Source organism: Cajanus cajan, chromosome 11 (genome assembly GCF_000230855.2).
Source record: "Cajanus cajan strain Asha chromosome 11, NIPB_CcT2T_4, whole genome shotgun sequence".
In the NCBI taxonomy this organism is placed as follows: domain Eukaryota; kingdom Viridiplantae; phylum Streptophyta; class Magnoliopsida; order Fabales; family Fabaceae; genus Cajanus; species Cajanus cajan.
The window spans coordinates 36,700,929-36,728,027 of NC_138527.1; the positions used below are offsets into that span (position 1 = coordinate 36,700,929).

The 27,099-nt window shown below is 34.0% G+C and overlaps 4 protein-coding genes across 5 annotated transcripts; all 4 read right to left on the reverse strand.

Moving 5' to 3' along the window:
* Positions 1-829: 829 nt before the first annotated feature.
* LOC109800728 (ankyrin repeat domain-containing protein, chloroplastic) lies at positions 830-4,953 on the reverse strand. Its single transcript, XM_020361581.3, has 8 exons — positions 4,244-4,953; positions 4,023-4,105; positions 3,462-3,560; positions 3,282-3,377; positions 2,967-3,065; positions 2,771-2,869; positions 1,197-1,676; positions 830-1,090 (listed from the first exon to the last, which is right to left on the reverse strand). Exons 1-7 carry the CDS (start codon positions 4,896-4,898, stop codon positions 1,578-1,580), a joined length of 1,230 nt encoding a protein of 409 aa, XP_020217170.1. The 5' UTR covers positions 4,899-4,953; the 3' UTR covers positions 830-1,090; positions 1,197-1,577.
* Positions 4,954-5,868: 915 nt separating this feature from the next.
* LOC109800660 (ankyrin repeat domain-containing protein, chloroplastic) lies at positions 5,869-9,472 on the reverse strand. Of its 2 annotated transcripts, none has more exons than XM_020361475.3 (7): positions 8,688-9,472; positions 7,820-7,896; positions 7,395-7,493; positions 7,218-7,316; positions 6,955-7,053; positions 6,791-6,863; positions 5,869-6,248 (listed from the first exon to the last, which is right to left on the reverse strand). In XM_020361475.3, the coding sequence occupies exons 1-7, from the start codon at positions 9,424-9,426 to the stop codon at positions 6,190-6,192; spliced, it is 1,245 nt and encodes a 414-aa protein (XP_020217064.1). In that variant the 5' UTR covers positions 9,427-9,472; the 3' UTR covers positions 5,869-6,189. The 2 variants fall into 2 exon arrangements, with proteins under 2 accessions (XP_020217064.1, XP_020217063.1); XM_020361474.3 differs by having other exon boundaries at positions 6,765-6,863; positions 8,688-9,471.
* Positions 9,473-11,929: 2,457 nt separating this feature from the next.
* LOC109800607 (RNA-binding (RRM/RBD/RNP motifs) family protein) lies at positions 11,930-14,842 on the reverse strand. Its single transcript, XM_020361391.3, has 8 exons — positions 14,704-14,842; positions 14,564-14,583; positions 13,734-13,862; positions 13,557-13,580; positions 13,312-13,411; positions 13,053-13,202; positions 12,432-12,501; positions 11,930-12,323 (listed from the first exon to the last, which is right to left on the reverse strand). Exons 1-8 carry the CDS (start codon positions 14,704-14,706, stop codon positions 12,103-12,105), a joined length of 717 nt encoding a protein of 238 aa, XP_020216980.1. The 5' UTR covers positions 14,707-14,842; the 3' UTR covers positions 11,930-12,102.
* A 1,613-nt stretch (positions 14,843-16,455) lies between these two features.
* PLDDELTA (phospholipase D delta) lies at positions 16,456-24,254 on the reverse strand. The gene is made up of 10 exons (XM_020362611.3): positions 23,110-24,254; positions 22,907-23,023; positions 21,914-22,108; positions 21,053-21,358; positions 20,880-20,948; positions 20,536-20,683; positions 19,555-19,703; positions 17,748-17,900; positions 17,392-17,592; positions 16,456-16,928 (listed from the first exon to the last, which is right to left on the reverse strand). Exons 1-10 carry the CDS (start codon positions 24,055-24,057, stop codon positions 16,632-16,634), a joined length of 2,583 nt encoding a protein of 860 aa, XP_020218200.1. The 5' UTR covers positions 24,058-24,254; the 3' UTR covers positions 16,456-16,631.
* Positions 24,255-27,099: the final 2,845 nt, after the last annotated feature.

A 27,099-nucleotide genomic window follows, 5' to 3' on the forward strand; every position in this document is an offset into this window, starting at 1 on the left:
CAATCCACAAATCGGGTCGTTGACTGGTTGATGTCCTGGCAAAAAAATCTATTGTAGGATGATTGCGGAGACAGAGAACATCAGAACATGACCGAAACCTTCCAAAACAATTAAATCAAACTAAACAACTCATCAATGTAAACAAAGAAAAAAAAAATATAAAGTTGCTTAGAATAATACTACAATCGATTTTCTTAAATAAGTTCATTAATTCGAGTATTGTAAATAAAAAGAAAATAGCTAAGAGAAAATTTTCATTAAATGTGATCAGTCAAATTCTTTGACAAAAATTAATTATCAACAAAATTGGTGAATAAATTTTACTAATAACATGATTAAAAAAACACACAATGAAAAAATGGTTTAATTTTCAATGAAATGATTTTACTATCAACTAATTAAAAATTACTTTAACTACATAAGAATGACTTTTAAGCAATTATTAAAAAAGACGACAATTTTACCACATAGCAACATATATTATATGGTAGAATAAAAATATTTTACAGTGTCGGTATATAAATTTAATTAAAAAAATGTCAATGACAAAGGTACAAGTTTCTGTTACATTTGGTTGTTTCACAGACAGTGAAGAATGACATCTGCAAAAATAACATGAAAGAAATGTTCCTGTCATTTCATACACATGAAATTAAATTTAGACATCAACCAGAACAAATCTGAATATGATGCAACTTCCATCAGTGACTTACTCCTTTTGTGGAATTGATGATCCTTACGCATTTCTTGTTATTAATTATTTTAACATTACAAATTGGGTAGTTAGACAGTGATTAGGCGCAGATAATCACTATAATCCACATGAACATGAACAAAACTAGTGTTCAGGATATATTGTGTATAAAGCATATGTACATTATCATTATCAACCTCATTACAGTATGTATAATATCTTTTCTTTCTTCTACTTTCATCTCCTTACAATAGTAGGCAGTGACACAAGTATAAAAGGGCATACTACAAAGTACAAAGTACCTATCAAATTCATACTTGATTGATTTACACTGCCATTGGGTTTCCAAAAGCACGTGTCGACCTCTGGCCATGGAATTGCGCGGCGACTGTTGACCTACAATAAAATCCAAATAGTATATTACAAAAATGATTCAAGGCACCAACCAAAAACAACAAAAACATCCATAACAGTACCCAGGGAATGAAAGGGAAATACTTACGGCTGTTGGTGTCAGTTGAAATTTTGAAGAACATGAATGGGCAACAAATCTCTTCACCTCTGGCCTCCTAAGTCACAACACTTTGACTGGAAGGCAATAATGGGGACACCCATGACTAAAATCCTTCTTACATGATGAGCATGAGAAGCCAAATAGGTTTAACCGAGGATAACAAGGGTAAAATTAATCCTTTTTACAATCTTAGTAGATCTCCATGAGGGGATAAACTAAATATATTTGAAATGAGGACATTAAATCTCATCTTTCGTCGATTAAAAAACTACACCTCTTCCTCTGGTTCTGTTATTGGTACAACAAGGAAGCATACAGCTTCACTCCCAAATGTCTGGGTACCAGAGACAACCCCGTTTGTCATACATGTCAAAGACACCCTTGAGGCAGCTTTAACAACTTGATAATCACATATGTTTGGAAACTTTGACCAGAGTAGAGACAAAGGTCAAGTGGAGTTAAACCATCCTGAGACAAACAACAGAGAAATTGCCATTTACAAATCAACATAAAAGAAATGGCCATCATTAACCAAATAGACAATGAAATTGAACACTCAATCACTATTCCAAGGTTTCTCTACAAGAGTACAACAACTGAAATATTTGAAGATGCAAGCAAAGTACTCCCTCCGAACTCAGATATAAGCAAAAAACTAATTCATTCTAATTTTCCCAATGTCATTTAAAATTGAACTTCATTTCCTAAACTACCTTTCATGCTAATTGATGGAAGTATTCAAATTTATGAGAACTTGTTTCAAATGGAAATACTCTTTCTACATTTTGAATGCTATGTGGTTGATATCACAAGAATCAAAGGGGATATTGCAAATAAAAGCTGACTTAAATAAAAGGTATTTGGTGGATAATTTCATTAAATAGGGTTAAATAGTTAAAATTGCTTATATTTTAGACCACCATTTATGATTTTTTTTTTGCTTATATTAAAATCCTTAAGGAACATGTAACAACTAACAAGTTGCATGAAATTCTAAACATGGAGGACATTAAGCAAAATTAGAAATTCCTCAACTACAGCAGCAAAATTAATCATACCTTATCCTACTGAGGTTGACTACTTAACACATCACACTCAATAAAAAACCAAACTTTCAATTAAACCATTATTCCACCATGTAATAAAGATTTGACAAAACTTTGTGTTAACTTGATTCAGGCTAGGGACCAGCTACGTAAAGTTTAGCAAACAAACATTAGATTGCCAAAGTTTAACAATCCCTCAATTACTTTTGATAATTTTTCTTCAACAACTAATAAATTGTTAAAGGCTTTGGAAAGGTTTCCCTGGTATACAGGCCAATATTAAATTATCTCAATTTCTAAATTGAGAATCAGGGTTTGGATATCACAATAACCTTTATTCAAATCACCTAACTAGTTCATCTGGCAGGGACAATCGGTCTAAATAGCAACGGATGACAGCTGATATTTGTACCAATGATCCAGTAAGTTATAGCATCTATATTCAGGTAACATTATGCATAACATCAAGGTTCTTTCACATTTATGGATCAACGCAGTAAATCAGTAGACAGTTACCTTGTTTCTTAATGTCTTATTGGCACCTTTAAGCAGCAGAAGCCTTACTAAATTTGGTCTCTGAGTTTGAACAGCAAGATGTAATGGTGTCCAGCCATCCTTAAAATAGAGTAAATGAATTATCAATTATATTCTATAAAGGTACTGAAAAAGATTACATGGTAGATATGCTAAATATGAAAACAATTATCCATACATTGTCCTGAAGATTTATATCCACATTATTCAATAAGAGTAATTCAATTGTCTCAGTAGAAGCTGTTTGTACGGCATAGTGCATCAAGGTAGCCCCCTCCTGTTTCCAGACATAAACAGCAAATCAGACACATAAAAACATCAGCAAGAAGAACTTAAGCCAGTGATAATAACATGCTGTTAGATTATAATGGAATGATAACAGTGACAATTTCTCAATGGGAGCAGGAAGAGCAAAAAAAATAACTTAGAGAAGAAACACAGCAAGTAAAGGCTCACATATGCAACTAAAGCAATTAAGTAAGTTTTTACTCACTTTGTCCTGTACAAAGGGATTAGCTGAGTTTCTCAGGAGATAATTGGTTATGGCCTGCTTTTTGCCAATTGCTTTATGAAGGACAGTCAAACCATCCTGGAAACAAAGTAAATCACTATAGTTAAAATCAATGACCCCTTGCATTTTATTCTTCCATATGAAAATTTAGAATTAACACACCTTATCCACAGCATTGATATCAACATTATGCTTCAACAGAGAATGTAAAAGGTAAAATTCTCCGCATGCAGCAAGAGTGTGCAGAGGAAGCCAATTACCCTGAAAACAACATCAGTATTAGCCAAAACTATTCAGATTATTTCACCAAATGCTATAAGGAAGTAAATCAGAACACCTTTCCCTCCCAATAGTTCTACCATGGTTCTGAGACAGAAGGAAAATGCAACAAGGTTATTTAGTCTCATCAAATAAGACAAGCGACAATGACTAAGGGTCTGTTTGTATAAATTTCTCAACAAGTTCTTCTAAGAGAAGATAAAAAGAAGAAAAAAATGGAATTAACTTCTCCATAGGTTAAACTTATTAGCTTATACATAAGTTAAAAGACATATTTAGGAAAAACTAACGAAAAGCATATCCATAAGCTAATTTTAGCTTTTGAAGAAGCTCATTTCATTTTTTTTTTATTTGTTTTACTTAGAAGTACACATAGAGAAGTTTATCCCAAAATAATTTATATATAAGTGATTGCAATTTGTTCATTAGTCAGAGAAAACTCACTGAAGTAGCAGCAGCCAAGTCAGGCATTGGCTTGTTTAACAAGAACATCTCCTCCTTAGTAATAGTAAACAACTTGCGACGACCTATCCATTCAGTGCTCAAAAAAATTAGAACGAAAATGGAAACACTCAAAAAAGCCATATATTTGTAACAAACAAATGCAACAATCCGTGATTCAACAACAACAACAACAATAATAAGGCATGAAAATAGATAGGCACCTTCATGGGTGATGTTAGCACTGGGGTTGTAACTCCAACTATTGAAAAAATGAATAACATCCTCCAAACCCTTCCCATGAACAACCCCTCTTGGATTCTTAGGCTCTACACGCTCACCCTTGAAGTCAGGTTCCGGAACCTTATGTTCAACGGGAAACGTAGAAGGGTTTTTGAGAAGCAGAGGATTGAGCTGTTTCAATTTATCCTTTTTAGAAGCCTTGTATTCATCCCAATTTATATCCCTGAAGGGTTTCGACCCTTTTTTCCCCTTATTATAAAAATCGAATTTTTTGACGTCCCTTAAAGGAACCAAGTCTCTTCTCTTATTCTTGCGCCTCTCATTGACGGTGATGATGCTCTCTGCCTGCGCCCTTCTCCACTTGTCCGGAACCAAATTCTCGCGCGTATTCAGCACCGGTTTTTTCTTTGGTCTAGGTTTGGGTCTGTTATCGGTGTCGTTTGGGAAAACGGTGTCGTCTTCGAAAATGCCTTCCTCGAAAACGACGCTGTCGCCGATGTTTTGGGAGTGGGCGTTCCATTTTGTTGGGAATTTGAGGAAATGGCGAGGTGTGGTAGCGGAAGAGAAGAATTTGTGAGGAAAGAGAGTAACAGTGGAAAAAGGGAAGATGGTAACGGAGCCTTCTATCAGTTCCATTTCTTCGCTGCTGCTACTGCAAATGCTAACACGCAACGCTTTGGGTCTAATTTGATATAAGAAAAAAAAACAAAAAACTATAAGAGTTACTATTTTTTTTAATCCCTCGAAATCATAATAATATTCGAACTTAAAATTTAATTTTATCTTAACCCTCCAACTCTATGTCAATCCTAGTTGTACTTACAACCGGCACTATCTAAAACAATTGAATATCTACCTATATTTATTTAATTGAACATCAATTTATTCCTTAAATATTACTATCTGTCCTAAATGGTATCCAATGTAAAAAAGAAAAACACTACATAAGTAATCTTTCAAATATTTCCAAATATTAAAAACTCTTCGTATTTGAAAGATTACTTGTGCAATTAATTTGCCCAATTCATGTTCTTAGCCAATCTAAATAACTGTGGTTTTGGAAGAACAGAGTTTATACTTGATATAAAATAAAATAAAATTACTAGGCATGTTTGGTGCATTGTTCATTTGAAATTTAGATATTAAATCACATTATAATTTAATTATTCATTTGATCTTTATACTTGCACAATATTTACATTATAGACTTCTACTTTCTACACCTCGAAACTACTTGTTATAATTTTTAGACATTCATTATTTTTGTTTGCATCAAAAATATCCTTCAAACATTAGTTATAGAGATTGATTCTTTTCGAGACTTAGAGATAACACAAATAAATTTTAAATTTAATGCTTTAAATTTAATAGTGATGCATTATTAGCATAAAAAATTCCACACTATAAATTAATCACAAGTGATTGTTAATATAACTTATTTTTATTGTAAAAGTCAATAAACTTATATAAATTATGATTTGTAATTGAATAATAGTATTCATCACCATTAAATCCATAAATCTTCCCTCTCAACGAAGTCTTCTCTACACATATATAAAAACATCATGAAAACCGTGGATAGTATTTCAAGAAATTTCATTGGATATTCTTTTGATATATAACGCATTTGAAATTCAATTTTTAATTCACATTTTAAAAAAATGGCAGCCCAATTTTCTTTCTTTTTTCATGAAAGCATTCCTATTTTCCTATCATATTCAAAATATACATTTTAATATAGTACAATAGCGTAGTTGTCCCAAAAATTTCCATACGACGAAAGGATGCTAACTGTCATGCAAAACTTGGCAACGGCTAGTCATTTGTTGGTCCAAATCTCTCAAAAGTGGTATTGTTTCTTAGCCCCATTTGTCATACTGATACAAATCTAAGACTTCTTTGAGGCTTCTTAAACAACTTGATTAGCTCATATGTTCTGGCACTTTGACCATAGTAAAGGCAAAGCTCGAGTGCAGTTAATCCATCCTGAGATAAACAAAAGAGAAAATTCAATTTTAAAATCAATGTAAAGAAATGGGAAGCATTAAGCAGCTAGACAGCAGAAATTGAACACTTAATCAGTAATGCAAAGTTGCAAGAAAGAAACACAGGACATAGGAGATATACTAAGCATAAATTAAAAATTCCTGAATTACAGCAACAATAACAAAATGCTTATATGGATTACTGTTTGGAGCTGCATAACGCAATGTACATTGGCAGGAGCATACTATTTGTATCTTTTGCTCCATAAGTATGTTCAGGAGCTTTCAAGGTTACACAAACATGGTAAAAATCAATCATGATTTATCATACTATGGTCAGCTACTTGACAAATCACGCTCAACCAAAAACCAAATTTCAATGAAACCATTAATCCATGTCATAAAGATTCCACAAAACTTTGTTAGTTTGTCAAGCATCTAAATTCAGCTAAAATTATGCAAGACACAAGGTTCTTTCGCATTGATAGATTAAAGTAGGGAATCAAAAGAAAATTACTTTGTTTCTTAATGTCTTGTCAGCACCTTTAATCAGCAGAAGCTTCACTAAATCTGTTCTCTGAGCCTGAACAGCAAGATGTAATGGTGTCCAACCATTCTAAGACAGAGCAAATGAATTATGTTCTCAAACAGCTCATCAGAAAAGAATCAAAGGAAGACAAAGTAACCAAGAGAAGAATTAATCATACATTGTCCTGGAGATTTATATCCACGTTATATAGTAAGAGTAGTTTAATTGTCTGGGTAGAAGCTGTTAGTACAGCATAGTGCATCAATGTGGCTCCCTCCTGTTTTAGGTACATAAACAACAAAATAGATGGATAAACATATCAGCAACAGGCAGCTAAGGCTAATGAGAACAATATGCTGTAAGATTAAGATAGAATGACAACAGTGACGATTTTTCAATGGGGGCAGGAAGAGCTTAAAAAATCAGCAAGTAAAGGCTCACTTTATCCTGTACAAAGGGATTAGCTGAGTTTCTCAGGAGATAATTGGTTATGGCCTGCTTTTTTCCAATTATTGCTCTGTGAAGGGCAGTCAAACCATCCTGGAAACAAAGTAAATCAGTAAAGTAAATAGAGGACACATGCATTTCAATCTCCGAGAAAAGTTAGAATTGAAATACCGTATCCACAGCATTGATATCAACATTATGCTTCAACAGAGAATCTAAAAGGTAAAATTCTCCACATGCAGCAAGAGTGTGCAGAGGAAGCCATTTATCCTGAAAATAATATTAGGATAGACCATTAAAAGAGACATTTAGCATATTCACCAAAGGCTACGCACAAGTAAGTGAATCAGAACCCTTTTCCCTCCCTACACCTTTATCATCATTCTCACACACACACACAAAATGCAACAAGGTTTCTTAGATCCAAGTATACAGTCCAGGAAGACCGAAAACATCAGCATCAACTGGGAATACTGGATTACTCAACAACATCATTGGCGGAAAGCAAAATCACAACGAAACCCGATGATGGAGAGCAAGCGTTTTTCTTTTCCAACAATTATAAGCATTCAACAATGTTTACAGATAAAACTTACTGAAGTAGCAACTTCCAAGTCCGGCACTCGCTTATTCATCAAAACCTTCTCCTCCTTAGTAAACAACTTCCGCTTACCTATTCATGCAGCCAAAAAAGAATTAGGACGACAACCCCAACACTCAAAAAAGCCACATACACACCATGAGACAAACACAACAATCAGGGAACAAAATAATTTATTAGATCATGACGTAGCTCCTCAGCCCACGTTGCCATTCATTAACTACCACAAGATGAAGCAATAGTGCACCAACCAGATAGTTTTCAATGCATTATCTCATGTTTCAATTATCAAAGAAGCCCAAGTTGCCTGTTTGTTTGGAATTTCATTCTTGAACAAAAAGCCAATAGACTTATTTGAGGGAGGGTTCCATAGGTGTTCATCCGGTAGGAATTGAACCTTCGAATTCGCCAATTATGAGTTGGAAACTTTGACCATTCAGCCATGAACGCTTAGTAGCAATCCTCTTACAAGGTTAATAACCAAATTTCAAGTAAAATCTTTCAAATAAATCAATGCAATTTAGAAGGATTCAATGAAGGGCATCAATTCAAATTTCAGAAGCACTTATAAGAGAAGAAAATAGAAAGTTAAAATAATATTAGTTTTATCATAAGCTAAAATTAACTTAGTTTATGTATAACTACTTTATAAAAGTTATCTTATATCAGTTTTTCCAAAAAAAAAAAAAAGTTTTTTTTTTCTTATTTTCTTCCTCGCAAGTGTTTTCTAGAAATTTATCCAAACACATCGTATAACACAACAATCATATCAATCATCAACATCCACATAAGTAAAAATACAATGGCAAACGAAAATGGAGACAAAAGGGCATAAATGAAAAGAAACAAAAAATCCATGTTACCCTGAGGAGTGTTAGAAGAAGGGTCATAGTTGTCACTATTGAAAAACTCAGTGACATCCTCCAAACCCCTTCCATACACAGCCCACCTTGGATTCTTGGGCTCTACACGTTCACCGCCGTTCAATTCAGGTTCAACCCAAGGAACCACTTCACCATGGTTCAATTGAGGTTGAGTCTCAGGTACCTCTTGGTTCTGGATAAAAGTAGAAGCGTGAGGGAGAAGTTTCATCTGCGCCAATTTGGCCTCCTTAAAAGCCTTGTAGTCATCTAAGTTCATATCCCTAAGAGGAATCAAGCCTCTTCTCTTCTTATCAACGGTTCTGTTGAACTCGATTTCCCTCGCTATCTTGCGCCTCTCCCTCTTCGTGATGTTTATCTCTGCCTGAATCTCTCGCCACTTGTCCGGAACCAAATTCTCGCCCCCAGTCACCTCCACTTTTTTCTTCCAACTGGGCCTGGGCCTGGGCCTGGGCCTGGGCTTGGGCTTGGATGTGGGCTCATTGACGGAGAGAGTGTCGGAATTATGGAAAAGGGGGTCGTCGAAAACGCCGTCCTCGAAAACGAGGCAGTCGCCGATGACGTGTTCGTCGGAATCGTGGTAGTGCGGCGGTGGCGAGAGGGAGGGGAGAGTGGGGAAATGGAGAGAGAGTGAGCGATGGAGGTTGCGGGAAGAAGGGAAGTGGAAAATGTGAGGTTGGGGATTAAGCAAAGCAATGGGAGAAACATGAAACATGGTCATGCTTCCTTTGCTGCTTCCAACACTCTATTACCTCCTGCTTCTCTCTTTTATAATTTTATTCCTCACATATATATATATTATCATGTTTTTGGTGGAATTATCCACACTTGGAAATCAATCACAATATTAGACAAATAAATATTAAACAATTTTTATTTTATAAGTCAAATTTGTAAAATTAAATTAAATTTTAATTAAATTCTTTGAGATAATACCATAATGTATCATAGATCTATCGATTATTAATTATTAATAAATTTATTAGATCATTTATCATCAAATTATTATTATATTATTTATAAATATTTAATCTTATAAATTTTACACTTACTAACTTAAAATGTGAGGTATTATATCTTTGTGTATAATTTTAAACTATATTTTAAATAGTTAATCAACACCATTATGATTTTTCGGTGTGTAAACTATAGAGTGGCAATAGCCCTTAAATTATGGAGTTTTAAATAAAAATATAAAATTTACATTTTTTTTAATTCACATACATGTTCGGGTAAAAATATCAATTTCAGCTATTTAAGTGCATAAATTATCCAGTTTTTTATTATTTTGGTCTTTAAATATATCTCAAGTCACATTTTTGTTTAATTTTGAATAAAATTGTTCAATGACTTATTTTAAAAAATATTTTTAGAGACTAACAAGAAAGTATTATACACTTTCAAGAAATAGCATGATAGTTTATTTATATTTTAACTCTCCGCTTTTGTTAATAATAGTATAAAAAAAATTAGATTTAAAATGTGTTGTTTATTTTCTTTTACACATGTGTTGTTTAATGTTTGTACGATAATTAAAAAAATTAAAAGATGGAGAACAATCAGACAAGCAAGTTTTTCTTGTATCCGATAACAAGGGATTTGAACATTAGTTATGTCCCAAGTTTTTATATTTTTTTATGAATAAAATAGTAGACAAGAGATTTCACTTTAAGATTATCAACTACAGAGCCGATGACATTCTTCTAGTGCAAAATGATTTTTTTGAATAAATATATCTATTAAAATAATATTTTAATGATAATTATCAAACTCGCATCATGTGAAATTTAAACTTATATAATGTATTAACTTTCTATAAATATTTAGAAGAGTTTATTGATAATATACTGATTTTATTTTTTTTAAAGGGACTAAATTTATGTTATTAATCAATAAATTTATCATATATAATAATTTATGATAAAAATGATATAAAATTATTTTATATTGTGACAATGTATAGCCTATTTTCACTAATTAGAAAGTTTGATAAATTTAGTTGATAATGATAAATTTATAATATATAAAATTAAGATCTTGTTTGGGGGTGTTTTTTATTTTTTATTTTTTAAAATGCATTTGCCAATACAGAACTGATATATTTTCGGCTCAATTTCAAAACACGTTTATATTCATTACTAAAACCAAGAAGAAGAAAAAATGTTCATCAAGTTTGATAGGGAGTTAAAAACATAATAGCTAGAAAAGACAAAAAAATGTACTCAAAAAGAATATTATTTTAACATTTTTTTTTACAAATTCTATTTATTTCTATTACGTCAAAAACCTTTAATATGCTAGCAACTATTGATATATGTTCTACTTATTTAATGTCACATTATCTCTAACATTAAGTTAACTTCATAAATACAAAAATATATTTTATTAACTGATTTTACACGAAAATAGTTAAATATTACGAAACATATGGCATAGAGAGAGTTCTTCGTATCCATGAAATCCAAAGTTAAAAATATTAAATTTTCATGTTTAGTTTGTTATTTAAAAATTAATCAACATTCTAAGAAACAATCTTTCCTAGCAATATATTTTAATACAAGTTTCTCACAAAATTTGATAAGAAACTAATATACACAAATTATAAATAAAATTTTAATACAATAAAAATGTCACATTAACTTTATTTATTTACTCAACGCTAAAATCTTTGAACCCCAAATTTCCAAACAACATTTATAAATATTTTCAAAAAAGTTTATAATTAACCACATTTTAATCGTTCCTAAATCATTATTTTTAAGATTTGTGATCCTTATAAATCATGATTCTCACACATGAAATAAAACTTGGTGTACCAAACACCCCCCCTTAAATTAATGATCAAATTTTAACTTAACAAGATTCAATATAGTAATCAAATCATAAACAAAAGTAGATCACACGAGCATTGAAATTTAAATTTTTAACAAAGCCAAACTTAAACTTAGAATTTTACTCATTTAATAAATGATCCAAACTTGGGCAATGTTTTCTTTCTTTTCTAAAAGTCAAGCTTGATCATCAAATGCTGACTTGATCACCATCTAATTTTACACCCCTAAACTCCCTACCCCTTGCGATATTAGAAAACGTATAGAACTGTAATTTACTCAACATTTAGTTTAGTTTGCAATTTGCACCTGTTCATTTATCAGTACTAAGAAACGAACTTAAAAAAAGATCAGAGACAAACGGGAGCTCTACCAGAGTACTAATACGGGGTCTTGTAGAACCATTTGACCATTAGATTATGAATTGTACAAATACGGAATAAATACAAGTATATAAGAGTGCAGACTACTTCCAAAACACGGATACAAACTGATACATACTATGACAGAAGTACAGTTTTTACCTTTCCACAACTTCAAAGATGAAAGCGAGCTAACAAAAGACATCACCTAGATCCACGAGCATACCTTCTATCTGGGCTACCATATGGAGAATAAGGAATTGACCTCGACCTCTCTCTCCTAGACCGTCCACCATAAGGTGAGTGCCTTGGTGAATAATCTCTACCACCTCGATATGGTGAGCGCCTTGGTGGAGACCTACGGTATCCATAATCATCACGACCAGATCCACCTCCTCGATACCTTCCACGGTCGCCACGATATCCTTGAGACAAACAAGTGGAGTTCAGTAAATGATTTCATAAAACAAACACAGAAACACTAAAGACTAGAATCACCCCATTCAAAAGACACTGTCCCAAAACTAACTTACCGTAGTCTCTAGTACTTTTCAGACCAAGATAGTGTCCGGGTGTAGGAGTTCTTGGTCGCTTTCTTCTTGACTGAAATAGAAAACAGAAGCCCACAATCCTTAGAATTGATTTGATAAGAAACAAATTGCATATATCATCCATGTACCACTGGAAGCAAAACAGCTTGAATCTCATGATATCATTCTTGCCATGGTAAATTGTATTAAGACTTGCACATGATTAATGTTTCATCAAGATAAACAGCCTAGCTTATGAGAGAAGAAAGTTATATCCACAATTATGACTGATGCAAGGCGTGAGATACCATAAAAGCCAGATTAGAAAGTTGTTGATAATGTCCGTTGATTAGTTGAGTTGAAAGTGAATGCTGAGATTGTAAAGTTGTTGGACAATATAGTTGCTATGTTTAGTTGATCAGAAGCATTTGATTAGCTGTTTAAGCTTGCCATTGATCAAGCTGTATCACTAAAGTTGACATGTATGAACTGATCATCTTTGATTGCTGCCAAAATAGCTGATGCAATGTATATTCTGAATATGACCACAAAACCTTCAAGTTAAGAAGGAAGAAAAAGAACAAGTATTTGTAGCAACTACTAATAAACAGAAAAACAAATTACCCGCTCAACAGTGATGTAGCGTCCCTCTAAAACTGATTGATTGAGATATTTGATGCAGCGGTTTGCATCCTCGACAGTATCCATTGTAATAAAAGCAAAACCACGAGAAATTCGTGTCCGAGGCTCCACCACAAGAAAACATGAAGCAACCTAACAAAGATGACAATTATTGACATATCCATTCCAAGATATGGGGCTCGCCAATGAGTAAAACTGACAATTCAATGAAAAAGGAGAGAAAATCAAATATGATACTCACCTTTCCCTCCTTAGAGAAATGCTCCTCTAGGTCTCTCTCAGTGACCCTTGAAGATAGGCCAGTCACATAAAGTGTAATCCCACCATTTCTAGACTCAGACCTGGAACATTAATTGAAGACATTATAAGAACCTGACCCATCATTAAACCAGAAAACTTGTTCCCTTCAGAAATACTGCAAAAATAGAAATTATCTTTCAATGAAAACACCATGACCAGATACAAACAAAATGGAAAGTGACTAACCTTTCGTTGCTTCTTGATCTTGATCTGAACATGACAAAATCATTCAGTTCAAAACATAGTAAAAAGAGGAGACACAAAAAGAAGTATTAGGCCCATCAAAAAGTATATAATGTGAAAGAAAAAGGGTTGCACAGTCAACAGTCCCGACTCTTGAAAGATACTATGTTTGGCACTAACCTGCCATGACTTCTGGAACGGGATCTTGGTCTTTGCTTTTCAAAAGATCTTGACCTGGACCTAGACCTATGCCTAGACCGTGACCTGGACCTTGACTGCTCCCTCCACGGAGAAGGGGACCTTGAATTCCTGAAATATTCAAGCATCACCAAAGGGTCAAATGGCTTCATTAAACAATAATCTTAGAGTAAACTCCACATTCTTTAAACCGTGAGTTTGGACTCAGTATCTTAAAAAATATTATCTCGTGTACAACAGTACAAATGAATTCTAGTGTGAAACTATTTCTGGATGACCCAATTAAGAAATTTAATTATTGACCCTCTTGCATTTGGGCCAGCCGAGCATCTGAGCTAGACCTCATGTCACCCCAATAATTTCTCCACAGTCCTTTCGACTATGGCTTGGAACTAGGAGGGCTATGGACCAACCCAAATTTGGGCTAAGTGTCAAAGTTTGATCGGAATTCTGCGATCCTTAGAGAATCTCCAGTGATCATCCTCGAGTTCTCGCCGAGAGTGACGAGATCAAACTCCAAATCAACAGCCTAGGGCAATACTATCACAAGGTCAAATAGCTAGGGTAAACACCGAACACAACAGGACTAAATGCTTCAGTCATAGCCTAGCTTCGGGACCTACCTCCTGAGGTTAAACTTTGACTCTAAACAATTCATTAACAAGTAATTTCTAATGTTTAATTTCATTGTGACTAATAATTACAAACACATGAACACAAACGAAGATGTAGTCAAATGCGAAACGATGATCGTGCACCAAAAATATTCGATTAACACGATCACCGTAATCCAAGAGAGTTATGGAGTTTACCTTCTCGGCGGAGAATCGGCCTGCAATATAATTGAAAATAAATTTAAAAAAAAAAGGGGAAAAAAAGAGCATTAGAATATCTTGGTGAAGTCGTAGAGAATAATCTTAGTGACGGGAATGGATTAAGACAGAGAACTTGCCATTTCCACGAGCGACGATCTTCGAGTGTTGACTTTGTAACGGAGATGGAGAATCAAGAATAAAACGACCCAGGGTAAGGGTTTTTGTCGAGTCCAATCGCTTAAACGAATTGACCCTCGATTTCATATAGCGACCTGTCATAAGGGTCGGGTCGGGTCATTAGGCCCATCTAATAAAGATTTTTGGTCTACAATGGACAAAAATATTTACGGATCCATATTTATAGGGCCAAAAGCCCAAAAGCTAACACTCCTTCCCGGAGTTGCGGGTTCATGATATAATCCCACAAATACTAATACTAATGAAAAAAAAAATTATTAAGAAAATATAAAGGTTCATTGCAATGTTTTTTTCAGTGAATATAAAATAATCAATCACGTGGCTATTACTCCACACAATACTATTATCCTATCTCCACGTACAAGCTTCTCAAATCCTCCCAAAATTGTTTATATTCTCATATATTTTTCCAATTTTGTCAGCCTATGTGAAAAAAAGAAACGGTAAATTTCTTGTCCTATGATAAAGTTATTTCTTCTTGATTCCCTTTATTCAATTCCTAAACTCATCCTCTCCTTGAACCACGATAAGGATGAAAAATGAACTCGAGTGAGTTATTATGGCACAAGAAGGAGTTTTGGTAAAGGTTCTAAGTTGACATCTGAGACTACCAAAAATAAAATATTCATAGAAAAAGACTATTAAAAATAAAATTACTTCTGGCTAAAGTAGAGAAACAAATGGGAGAGGCAATCCAAATTAGATATTTAGATTTCATAAGATTAACTACTACAACAAACTACCTTGTTTTGATACCCAGTATTTTTGGTAAAATACAAGATTTTTTTGCTTAGTCCTTTATTTAGTCCACGTCCTCTTTATTTTGTCTTTGTTCCTAATTAGCATAAAATGATTTTATTAGGTTATAATTATATTGTTTTGTTATATTGAAATTGTTCAAAGTTCAATCACATCAAAATGGTTCCAAAGAAAGTATAATAATCTCACACAAACGAGGGAACAGGATGGCATAACCAGAACGTAAGCAAGCTATCAGGTGTTTGGGGAGGGATAATGTTAGTAATGGTAGAGTCTAGTGATTCTTTTAGTTAAAAACTAATCTAATCTAGTAATTTTTATCCAACAACTACATTAAACCATTAAGTGTTCTGATTTTATAATAATAACTGGTGCTCGAGTTTGTATAATACACAATAAATATTTATTTAATCTTTTGTAATAAATAAATTAAGATCCGTAAAAGTACATAAATACTTTGAACATATAAATTAACTTTTAAATTTATAATGAACAATTTATATTTATATTATAACAAAATTATAAAATTATCATTAATTATTAAAAATGTTAAAAGATATAAAAATAAAGTTTAATACAGTATATTGAAAAAAAAAGCTTAAAAAATTCTTAACTACACTCTTCAAAAAAAATTTTTAAATAACTCTTCAATTCCCTAAAATCTTTGTCTTTAAAAATGTTTTTTTTTTTTTTTATCTATAAGAATTAAACTTGGTACTAGATTTATAACACACCTTATTTAATCAACTGAATTAGACTCTTATGTCTTTAAAATATACATTCTCGTGTCTCTATGCATGTACTAATACTCATGAGGAGATTTTGCTACTTTATAGAAGGGAATATAATTCAAAGGAAAAGAATAACAATCTATGAATGTAGACTAGATTAAAAAAACAATAATAAAGGACAAGTAATGGACACTAACAATCTATAAACTGGCGATCCTATCAAAATATGAATCAATATCGTGTGAAAGATTTACAAATGAACTAAACAATCATTTATAATTACAGAAAGCTACATAACTTCACCCCCGATTTTTTTTCTGTCCTCTTTCTCAGGAAGGTGCAGGCAAGACATCACACAACAACATGAATCCAGGAGTTTAAGTTGTTAGGATATCTGGAATTGTTGTGGAGTGAGCCCCCAATATCTTACCGCCAGCATCGGGGAAATTCTCACATTCAGGTAGGGATCTAATCTTCCCATCGGAATCTACCTGTACAGGATACTTGAGAAGATGTCCTTGCAGAAGTGAGAAATCTTCAGATGCAAACAATTTCCAATTATTGTCTGCAATTGTATTCACTTTATGCACACATTCCAATGTCTCGGGTTCCTCAAAAATTTCATCTACCATGTCAAGATGCTCTGCCCAAAGGGACATTCTGTAACCATAAATCTGCAGGAACAAAAACCATCAAATGTAATTGTAATAAATACAATATCACACCGTATATTGGCACATAACAGCTAAGAGGTTCACACCATTAAGGCGTTGATAATTTTCTCCCAACAGACATGGTACATGAAGGTACAAGGGATACTGAGACACACAGGTGGAAAGTCACACTATCAATGATTTTTATTTGGTTACTTATCCAAGAGATCATCTAGTAATTCAATAATTTGGGAGGAAGTCATTCACATTCAGTAGGAGATAAGGGTGATTTCCAGGTCTACTTGTGCCTATCATCCAGTAATTTGATATATCTGATAAAATATAGTCAATTAAGATAAGATACATGGTTTCCAACTCATTAGAGAGCCCAAGTTGTAATATCACATATCATTTGCGGCTGGACAAAAAGAGATTTACAAATAGAAAAATTACTATAAGAATTAACAGCAGGAGAAATACAAACCTGGCCACGTGGATGTCTTTTCTTTGTTGACCATGTGTAATGGGGTTGATATGCACCCATAGCTATCTCAGTATCTTTAGTACCAGCCATAGATCTTTGGTTTATATTAGCAGATCCAATTATAACATACTCATCATCAACGATCATCCCCTTAGCATGCACATAAATCATAAATCGGCGATATTTATATGCTCCTGAGACCTGACAAGAAAAATAGACTCATAAGCAACCATGTATATATGGTGTTAATATGTTAATAAACTACATTTTAAAGAAGCTCAAAAGAAAAAAAAAAACTATGATATACTGAAGGTGTAAACATGTTAAAAGATGGATATACTACATTAGAAAATCACCTGTGCACCATTCGTGCCTGAACTTTCTTCATTAAAGTGTTCCCGATTACCAAGGCAATAAAAATTGAGGTAATCTTGTGGGTGCACATCAGTAAGTTGCATTGATTTCAATTCTCTAGCAACAACATCATACATCATTTGCATCGTCTGGCCCTGTATACAGAAAACAGAATTGAGAATAAATATTTTCTTTTTTTTTTGGGTAACATTCATGATCTTTTGAAGCCAGTTGCAAACCTAACTGTATTTCAGGGGGTGCAGCTGCACTCCCAACTTTAAGGATAATACAAGTATGTGTCTTATATTATGTTTTTTTTGCTCTCCTAAATTTATAATTTGTAGCCAGTGCTCTAAATTTCTAAATTATTGTTATTTTTTATCCTTTATTGGTTAGTTTTTTATTTTATTTTATAGTTCGGTCATTTTTCGACTCAATTTTCATTCCAAATGAATGTTTCCTCCTTTTTCATGTAAAATTTATGATTTTATTTTCATATATATATATAGAGAGAGAGAAGAGAGATCCACTTACTCCAAGAGTAAGTTTACTTAAAATTATTCCACTTAAGAACTCATATTCTATATTAAATTTCAACGATCTAACTACTGAATTAAAAGTCCTAAATACATAGATTAAATCTATAAATTTTAAAAAAATTTAAAAATTATTTAATACTCTATTTCATTAATTCAAATCAATGTATAAAATGTTTTTATGATTATCCGTCAATTTGAATTAATGAAACAGAATATCAAATAGCTTTCAAATTTTTTAAACTTTACAAACTTAATCTATGCATTAAAATTTTTTAATTCAACAGTTCGATCATTAAAATTTGATGTAAAACATAAGTTATTAATTAAAGTAAGTCTAAGTAAACTTTCTCTTGGAATAAATGAATCTCTCCTTGTACATACATACATATATATATATATATTAATGGTTATTATTTAAAATAAATTGCCTCTACCGACTCAAGGTCTTATGTCCGCCACTGTTTGAAGCACTAAACTCTAGAAAGATCCTCTAGCGTGGGGGGTGCACTTTAGAGAGTAAAGTGCAGGTATGTTAACCATAGATGAAAAAAAAAAGATTGATATAGATAAGATACAACCACATGGAAAAACAGGCCAGTATTTGACAGGCCCATCAGTGAGGTTTAATTTAGTAGGAAAAGAAAGAGGTTACAAGGAATGGAAAATGGGCCAAAGGATGTAGGATCACGAGTGAATGAGAGGAGGGAACATATCGCACGGGGGAAATAGTGGGAGTGAGGATAGAAAGAAATAACAGAATTGACATGTGGCAAAGAGCAGGGCAGAAGGGGATACGGGAATCAGAAAGAGGGAGAGAATGATTATAAAATGTGTGTGGTAACCAAATAGGGGGTTTGAGGAAATTGGTATTAATATTGGCTAGGCTGGGCGAAGAAGCTGGTTCTAATTTCTGTTTTTGTTTTCTACTGTTCATCATACCCTAGTTTTCATTTTATATTTTCTGGGATTGCAGCATTGTAACCGAGGTTTATACTTCATAGTTTATACCTCTAAATAGTTCTAATTCAATACTAGTATTACGATAGTTTTATTATTCCTATTCTGGTTCCTAATGGTATTTGTGAGAACTCACTCCCTTGATTTGCTCATCAACAATTATTTACCCTGTAATCTTTAAAGTGCACTTTAGAGAAGCAGAATCCTTAGACTTCATATTCATTTTTACTTTTTTTGACAGAAAGACTTCATATTCATAAATTGTAAATTTCCAATTGGACAATAAACTTCAAAACATTAGACAATCAGATACCTGCCAAAAGAGGATTTCTTGCATGGCCCCAGTTTTAGGATCACCTTCTGGCCACATTGGTAAAACAATATAGACAGCAAATCTCTCCTTAGCTCTGATTTTACTAGCAATTTTCAGTGCCAACTCCATTGGAATGAGATTATCAGCCCCTGAGCACACAACACAAATGAGATATCTCATCATCTTTAATTTTTTTATTAGGGGTGTACATGGATTGAATTTTTGAAAAATCCAAACCAAATGGAACAAGTCCATTTTATAAAAGTGAATAGATTAACTGGTCCATTTTTTTTATAAAGTGAACTAGTTTAGTTTTTTCAAAAGGTTTAGTACAATGCAATTATCTGTTTTTCAAAAAAATCAAACCGAACCAATCTATTTTATAAAAATGAGTTGGGTAACCAAATTGGTTTTATAAAGTGGATCGATTCAAATTTTTTTCTCAAAATAGATCGGATTTTTTAATATGGACCGGATCGATTTGATTTTTTTGCATACCCCTATTTTTTATTCTTTTTCTTGTGCAAACAAAAGATGTACAGACCAAGGAGTTTGAAAGTATATCTTATGAACAAAGATAGCAACAAGTCAACTAGTTACTAGAGCAAATAAAAAAAATACTATAAAATGTTATATATTTTTAATAAAATAGGTTTTTAAAGACAAAGAGAAGAAGAATAGAAAGAGTTGGGAGAATAAGAGTTCTTTCTGACTAAATTAAAATAAATACAATAACATTATTATCATTTAATCAGTTTTGAACCTAATTCACACCATACCAACAATTCTTTTCTCTACCTGATAAACTTCTGAAAAGGGATATACATTTTAAAGACATACGCATTCAATTTTTTTTTTCTTTTCCCTAAGATCAATGTAATCAAATTTTACAGAATATCCTTTTTTGGAGAACAGAGAAAACCACCTCACTAAAATATAGACAACTATCTTGCTTTTCAAAACCATGAATTTAAGCCTAACCTGCATCTTTATAAGATGGCCAAGCATAGGAAGATCCAATGAAGTATTGGTTTTCAATATAAATAAAGTGTTGAGCAGATCTGATCGCTTGGATGTATGCAGTTTGAATGCTTTTGTCTATAACCAAACTTTTAGCACAGATAAGATTCTGCATCCAAAACTATGTTAATTAGAAAATGCAGAATATGATTCCAATCAATTCAGTATATAAGATTATAAACTCTTTATACTGTAGATAGGTTTGGTTTGCAAGCAAGTAGTACAGAGTTCACTCAACATAGTTTGAAAGTGTTCTGTACAGATGAAATAGGATGAACAAGAAAGTAAAACGCTAGTTGTTAAACCTGAGAAAGAGCAACATCAACACGTTTGGGAAATCCTTTCAAGGATCCTGAGTCAATGGAGCGGAAGATCTGTAAGAGATGGAAAACAATGTAACGCAAGGAATTATCTCCAAAATCAAGAAAGAATAGCAGGCAAGAAACATTTGCTCAGAACTAATCTTGCATTGTCCAACCTGAACATGCCAGTTTTCAGGATCATCTTCATCAGAAACCCTTACTGAAGGGTCATCCTCTGGAACAACAGTATAATTATCCTTTGATGTAGAAGTGCGAGGACTTAATATCCATGAGATGCGTTCTATTCTTATTAAAGCATCATCATGCCATTGAGAGGATTTTTTGAAAAGGATTGCAAACTCTTTCCACTTAGTTGCTTTTCTCCACCGCTGCTCAAAATTAATGAGAACATCAAATGCAGCAGGTCCATCTATTCTGCAGTGTAAATCATGCCATGGTTGTCTAGGAACCCTTGTTCCAGCCTAACACAAAAAAAAATAAAAAATACAACAGTGGTAAGAAGTGAGAACTAACAATAAATCTGATGATCTATCAATTTTTTGGTTGGAAAAACAGGAGAGAAAGAGAGAGAGAGAGAAAGAACAGCCAAAGTGTTACAAACAACATTGTAATAAAACAAATATTTCCTACAACATGAAGATAGCAAAACATAATTGGCTTTCACACTCAATAATCCATAAATATGCAATCTACAATAAAGAGAATTACCCTATCCTGCAATAATGATGTAAGACAACTCAGCCCAGTAACTTGAGGCTTTCACCAAGACATTATCAATAATATTAAATATTAAATATTACATAATATAAATTCCATTCAGAGGCTACTATGTAAATAGAGGATCCACACAGCAGTTTTCATTCCAACTGAGGGCTCCATCAAGACTTGACAGATAATATAACCAAAAAAATCCCATTGAAAATAGTTAAAACAGGACAGTCCTGATTGCTAACAAAATGGAAGAATAAGCGCGAAGCTTAACAAAAAATAATATGCCTAACTGGGCTGAAACTTACAGCAAATGTAGGATTGTGGAAATCACCAGAAAATACAGTGTCAAGATCACGAAACAGACGATGCTCAGGTGTGTCATACCGGCCATCACATAGATCAAGACCTCCTATAAAAGCAGTTATCTTTCGATTATTACCAGCAGCCTGTGTGTCCACAATCACACATTTCTGGTGGTGTGTGAAGACTGTCCCAACAACCTGTACAATACCATATCAGAAACAATTTCATGACACTGTTTATCTCAAAAGACAGGACATCATCAACATTAATGAATAATGTTACAGGCATAAGTGTGAGAAAAGAATGAATAAATGGAACTGTGTCTGCTAACTTCAAACAGAGAAATCAATAAAAGGTATATCTCCCATACTAAATTTTGCACCTACAAAATACATACCCACTGTTTAGAGCTTAGGCCACAAAACACAAGGCATTTCACATTTGACTCCACTGAAAACTAGCTCACAAAGAATCCTATCTCCTGACAACATACAGGAGGGACGTATCAAGCCTATGCAACAACAAAATACAAATCCACTAGAGAGCAAGAGAAAAAACACAAGGCAATAAGAATTGACTACATTATTACTACATTATCTAAGACCTTGTTTGGATACAAGCTTGAAAGAACTTTTAAGAGCTGTTTGACACTAAATGTAAAAAACTTTTTTTGGTAGAGAAACTCAAAAACTCTTTTTAAGTTTATATCTAAACAGACTCTAAATCTAACAAGCAGCCACCATCAAGTCAACATTCACAGATTGCCAAACTAAAAATTGAGGCCTAGTTTGTTTCCTAATTGCAAAAACAGTTTTCTGTTTCCTAACATTTGGAAGCGTTAGTTCCTACTTCCTAGTACAGTTCTATTTTCTAAAAGTTTGTCCACTGTGCACCTCGGAAACAATTTTCAAAATTTAATAGATTTTAAATGAGAAATACATTAATTGTTTTCAAGTGAAACGCGAATCAAACCCTGAATCACCCCCAACACTTGCCTGTTGCTTCAAGAAGCTCATCTTGCTGCTAGCATACCGAGGCGCCAGAACACACATTACAGAAGAATGCTTAAAAAACTTCCTGGTTTCCTCATCATGAGTCTGCATCACTCCAGTCTGCACCAAAAACAGCACCCATCAAAGATGATCATCGATTACAATATGCAAAAAGCCAAGTAGAGAGTAAGCAAACCCCCACTCACCGTCTTCAAGAAAACCTTATCATGCGAAGTCTTGTCATCCCAAACCAGCAACAACACTCTCACACCTTCTTCAGACTTATACTTAAGCAACTCACCAAGAGTCAAATCGCCACCTCGAGGCAATTCCCTAGTAGCCTCTCTAACAAGCCTCACCTTGTGGTAAATCGACCAACCCACCAAATACACCATGTGATGAGCCTCGGAAATAGCGTAGCAAATATCCTCCCAACACTTCTCATGCCTGTAAACCCTTCCACCGTCAAGCTCAATCTCCGGCAACTTCCCCTCGCCGGAATCGGGACAGTGCGCGTCCTGGTACAGCCGCACCGAACTCCCCTTCCTCACCGGAAAATACGTGTGCCGCACGCCGCCGTGCTCGGGATCCGCCGCAATGCCGCGCCGGTAGAGCTCGTTCTCCGTCACCGGCGTGAACGTCATCTCGATGTGCAGCGCGGTGTCCGGCTTCGGCGGCTTGCCGGAGGCGCCGAGGATCGGGAACCAGCCGGAGATCTTCTCCCCGGCGGCGATCCGCCGCGCCGGAATCTTCACGGTCCCCATGATCTGCGCGCCGAAAACGTCGTCGTCCTTGACGCGGAATTCCAAATCCACGAGGGGATGCGCGAGCGGGATGTGGAAGCGCTCGTCCCAGTAAGGGTTGGGCGAGTTCTTGAGCACGCGCGTGCGCGCCACCGTGGCTTGCGGCACGGAGACGGTGACGTAGGGGTCGCTGGTGATGATCCTCCGGTGGCGGTGAGTCCGCGAGCGCTGGCTGCCGGAGTCGTCGGCGTGGTCGGAGTGGAATTTGATAGTGTCGCAGGCGGTCACGCAGCGGCGGAGGCGCTCGGAGAAGATGTCCATGTTCGGCAAGTGGCGAGCCTCGATGATTTTGAGGTCGAGGTCGCCGTGGAGGTAGATTACGCCATTGTCGTCGCCGGTGGAGTCCGCCATGGGAGGGGGAGCGTTCCCGTGCGACGAGTGTAGGATTTTGAATTTACGCTCGAGGCGTTGGGATTTATTAGTGTAAAGGAAAGTTTTGGTATAGCGTGGAAGGGAGGGAGTGAAGTCACGTGGTTCGAACTTCGGAGTTTCAAGTTTGAAGAGTGCGGTTTTTGTCAGTTTCTGAATTTCGATTTCTTTGCGCTGCGTGGCGGGGACACGACAGAGTGTTCACGTGATTCTATGTTTTAATTTCGTAACTGCACGGAACGGAATCGTCACGCTCCGTTATTCTCAGTTTTTTACACCAACATGTAGAGAAAAAGACTTTACGTGTCTCAATTATAAAAATAAATTTTAAAAAATTATTAATTTATATAAATATAAAAATCAAACATATTTATTAGTATAGATATATTTTTGTTAATATGAGATCTTAGCAAAAAAAAATAACCAAATAAAATAACTTAATTATGAAATCTTTATTTCGTTTATAAAACTTAATTCTGAGATCTTTGTTAAAAAAATCAAATCCAATTTGATTCTAAAAAATTGTTCTTCGAAATGGTCATTAAATTATTAGCACACTTTTCCTCGTTGTAGTTATTTATTTTAATTTAATGTAATAAATTCTTGATTCTTGGTGAGATCTTGGCTATGTAACGTGGCACCATTTGTTGGTGTTGAAAAGTTTCATATCATTTTCATCCGCGGTGTGTAGTGGACAAGTTGATGTAGGTAGTAATAGTATCTTATCATTTTCCTACGAGTCAGTGGGCCATGGATTTCAACGACACTCAACTGCTAAGTGGGCCCGTACTTGGGCTTGGATTCCATTACGAGCAAATCGTGTTCCTCGCGGATATCATAATCATTCATTACTTTGCATTGTTCAAAGATTTTGCATTTTTTGATGTGATTAAAGATTAAAGAAGTTGTTCTTTTTTCTTCTTTTTTTTTTCTCTCTCTCTTTAATGGGATTAGACTGTATTTATAAAAATATCATGCTTTTCTTTTCTTTTTTGGTGGGATTAAAGAGTCAAGAAAGTATGTTTTTTCATAAAGTGTGTTTTTCATGAACTTTAATCATTTTTAATAGAAGAGTGCTAATAATTAATATACTCTAACAAATTTCTCTTAAAATAATTATTTTATTGGTTAAAAAAAATTACGAAATTAGAAGAAAAAATCATTAAATATGATATAACACTTATTAAATTTTATGTTTTTTAACAAATTTCTATTATTTAAAATAGTGTGTTAAAAGATAGAAAGCGTGTTACTATTATTTTACTTTTTAATATTGTAGGAAATTTTTTATTAAAGAGTTGCAGTTTCTTTTTACACCAGAGTTACACCTGTTTACAATTATTAGTTATAAATTATGTGGTTAGCGCTTTTCGTAATATTATTATTTTACTATATTCATTATTTGATTGTTTTGATACATGAATAATCTTATAATTAACAAAAAGACAACGTTTTGTGCAATTTTACGCATAAAACCAAGTGATCCGATTGCAAATGGGTGGTCCTTTTCAAGGCTTACTTCATTCATATAGATAATATCGTAAAATTTGACTTACCAAATAAAACCACAAATTTTCAAAGTGGGTCCGCGTGTTAATGACAGACAACCTAGCTGGTTATTGATTTTGATGTGTAACCTCCATACGCCACTGTTTTTTTATCAATTTTTTCTTTGGAAATAAAGGAAGACAAACAGAAAGTATTTGATGATGACTAAAGTTAAAGTATCTGGCAATTCATAATGTATGTTATACTTAATTAGAAAGGAAGGGAAAAGTATGTTTACTAACTTAGCATATCCTCAACTCAAGGAACTAGGAAACTTTCATCATGCAATGATGCAATACGAAAACCATATTCTGCATACGTAGAGTCCTAAGCTTCCATTTATTTTAAAGACAAAAAATAATAATAATAACTTGCCAACGAGGTTTCCAAGCATTTAGGATTTAGTATTTAAGATTTTAATATTAAAAAAAATACAAAAAGCAAATTCGACCTATGAGGAAGTGATGACCAAGCAATGGCCTTGGGTTCTATTGTCATGTGCCTAGCTCGCTCAACATCATTAGTGAGCAAAGCATTGACAACTATTTTCCAAAGCAAATTTGAATCCTCTTAGACCCAGGCCAACACCAAACTACTCTAAATAACGAGTCACGCTCACAAAATAAATTTTGTGTAAAGCTAACATAAGCTTAATTAATCGAGAAATCATCATTGTTTGTTCCTTTCCATGATAAAGAATCAGCTCTCCTTGAAGGGTGAGGAGGCGGAATAGCTCCGATTGCTCCAACACCCTTGGAGGAAGATAAGGACTAAAAGCTACAAAATTCTGATCACAATTAACTCCAACAAAATCACCAACCTTTTTCAACAAGCTAGCCAGTGGGAGTGGCTTAGATTGCCTCAAGAAGCTTATTGTGCCCTAGCACCTAGATATCATTCCAAAACGAAACCATTTCACCATCCCTAATATGTAAGAAAAACATGTCAAGAAGATCACACTTTATATGTATATAAAATACTAATTTAAATGATACACTTACTTGTTAAAGACATATTTAGATGTACCTTCGATGTGTTTTTCATTCGCTGCACAAACCTTTGAAATCGAGAAGTCAAGTCTTTCTTTACCTGATCAGACACTAATATTATAGGTTTTCAATGGAGCAAACCTTAAAAAGCAATTGTTTGTTATCATGATGACAAAGGGGACCTAGACACACTATTTAATTAACCCTAGGTACCTCCCATCATGGGCCTTGAGGTTAGGATTGCATTGTTTTCTGCACATATTAGAATTAGGTGCTCAAGGCCTGTTATATGTGATACATCATTAGTGGATTTAAGTATCATCAGATGAATCATAATATCAGCTTGTTTTTGACAAAAAAAAAATTCACAATTGATTATAGCCCACAAGAATGTATAAGAAATTCTAACATTCTCCCACGCAAGCAAAATCAATTGTGAAGTTCATAACTATGAAATTTTTTTGAAAATGCTCTTGAGCTAATAACT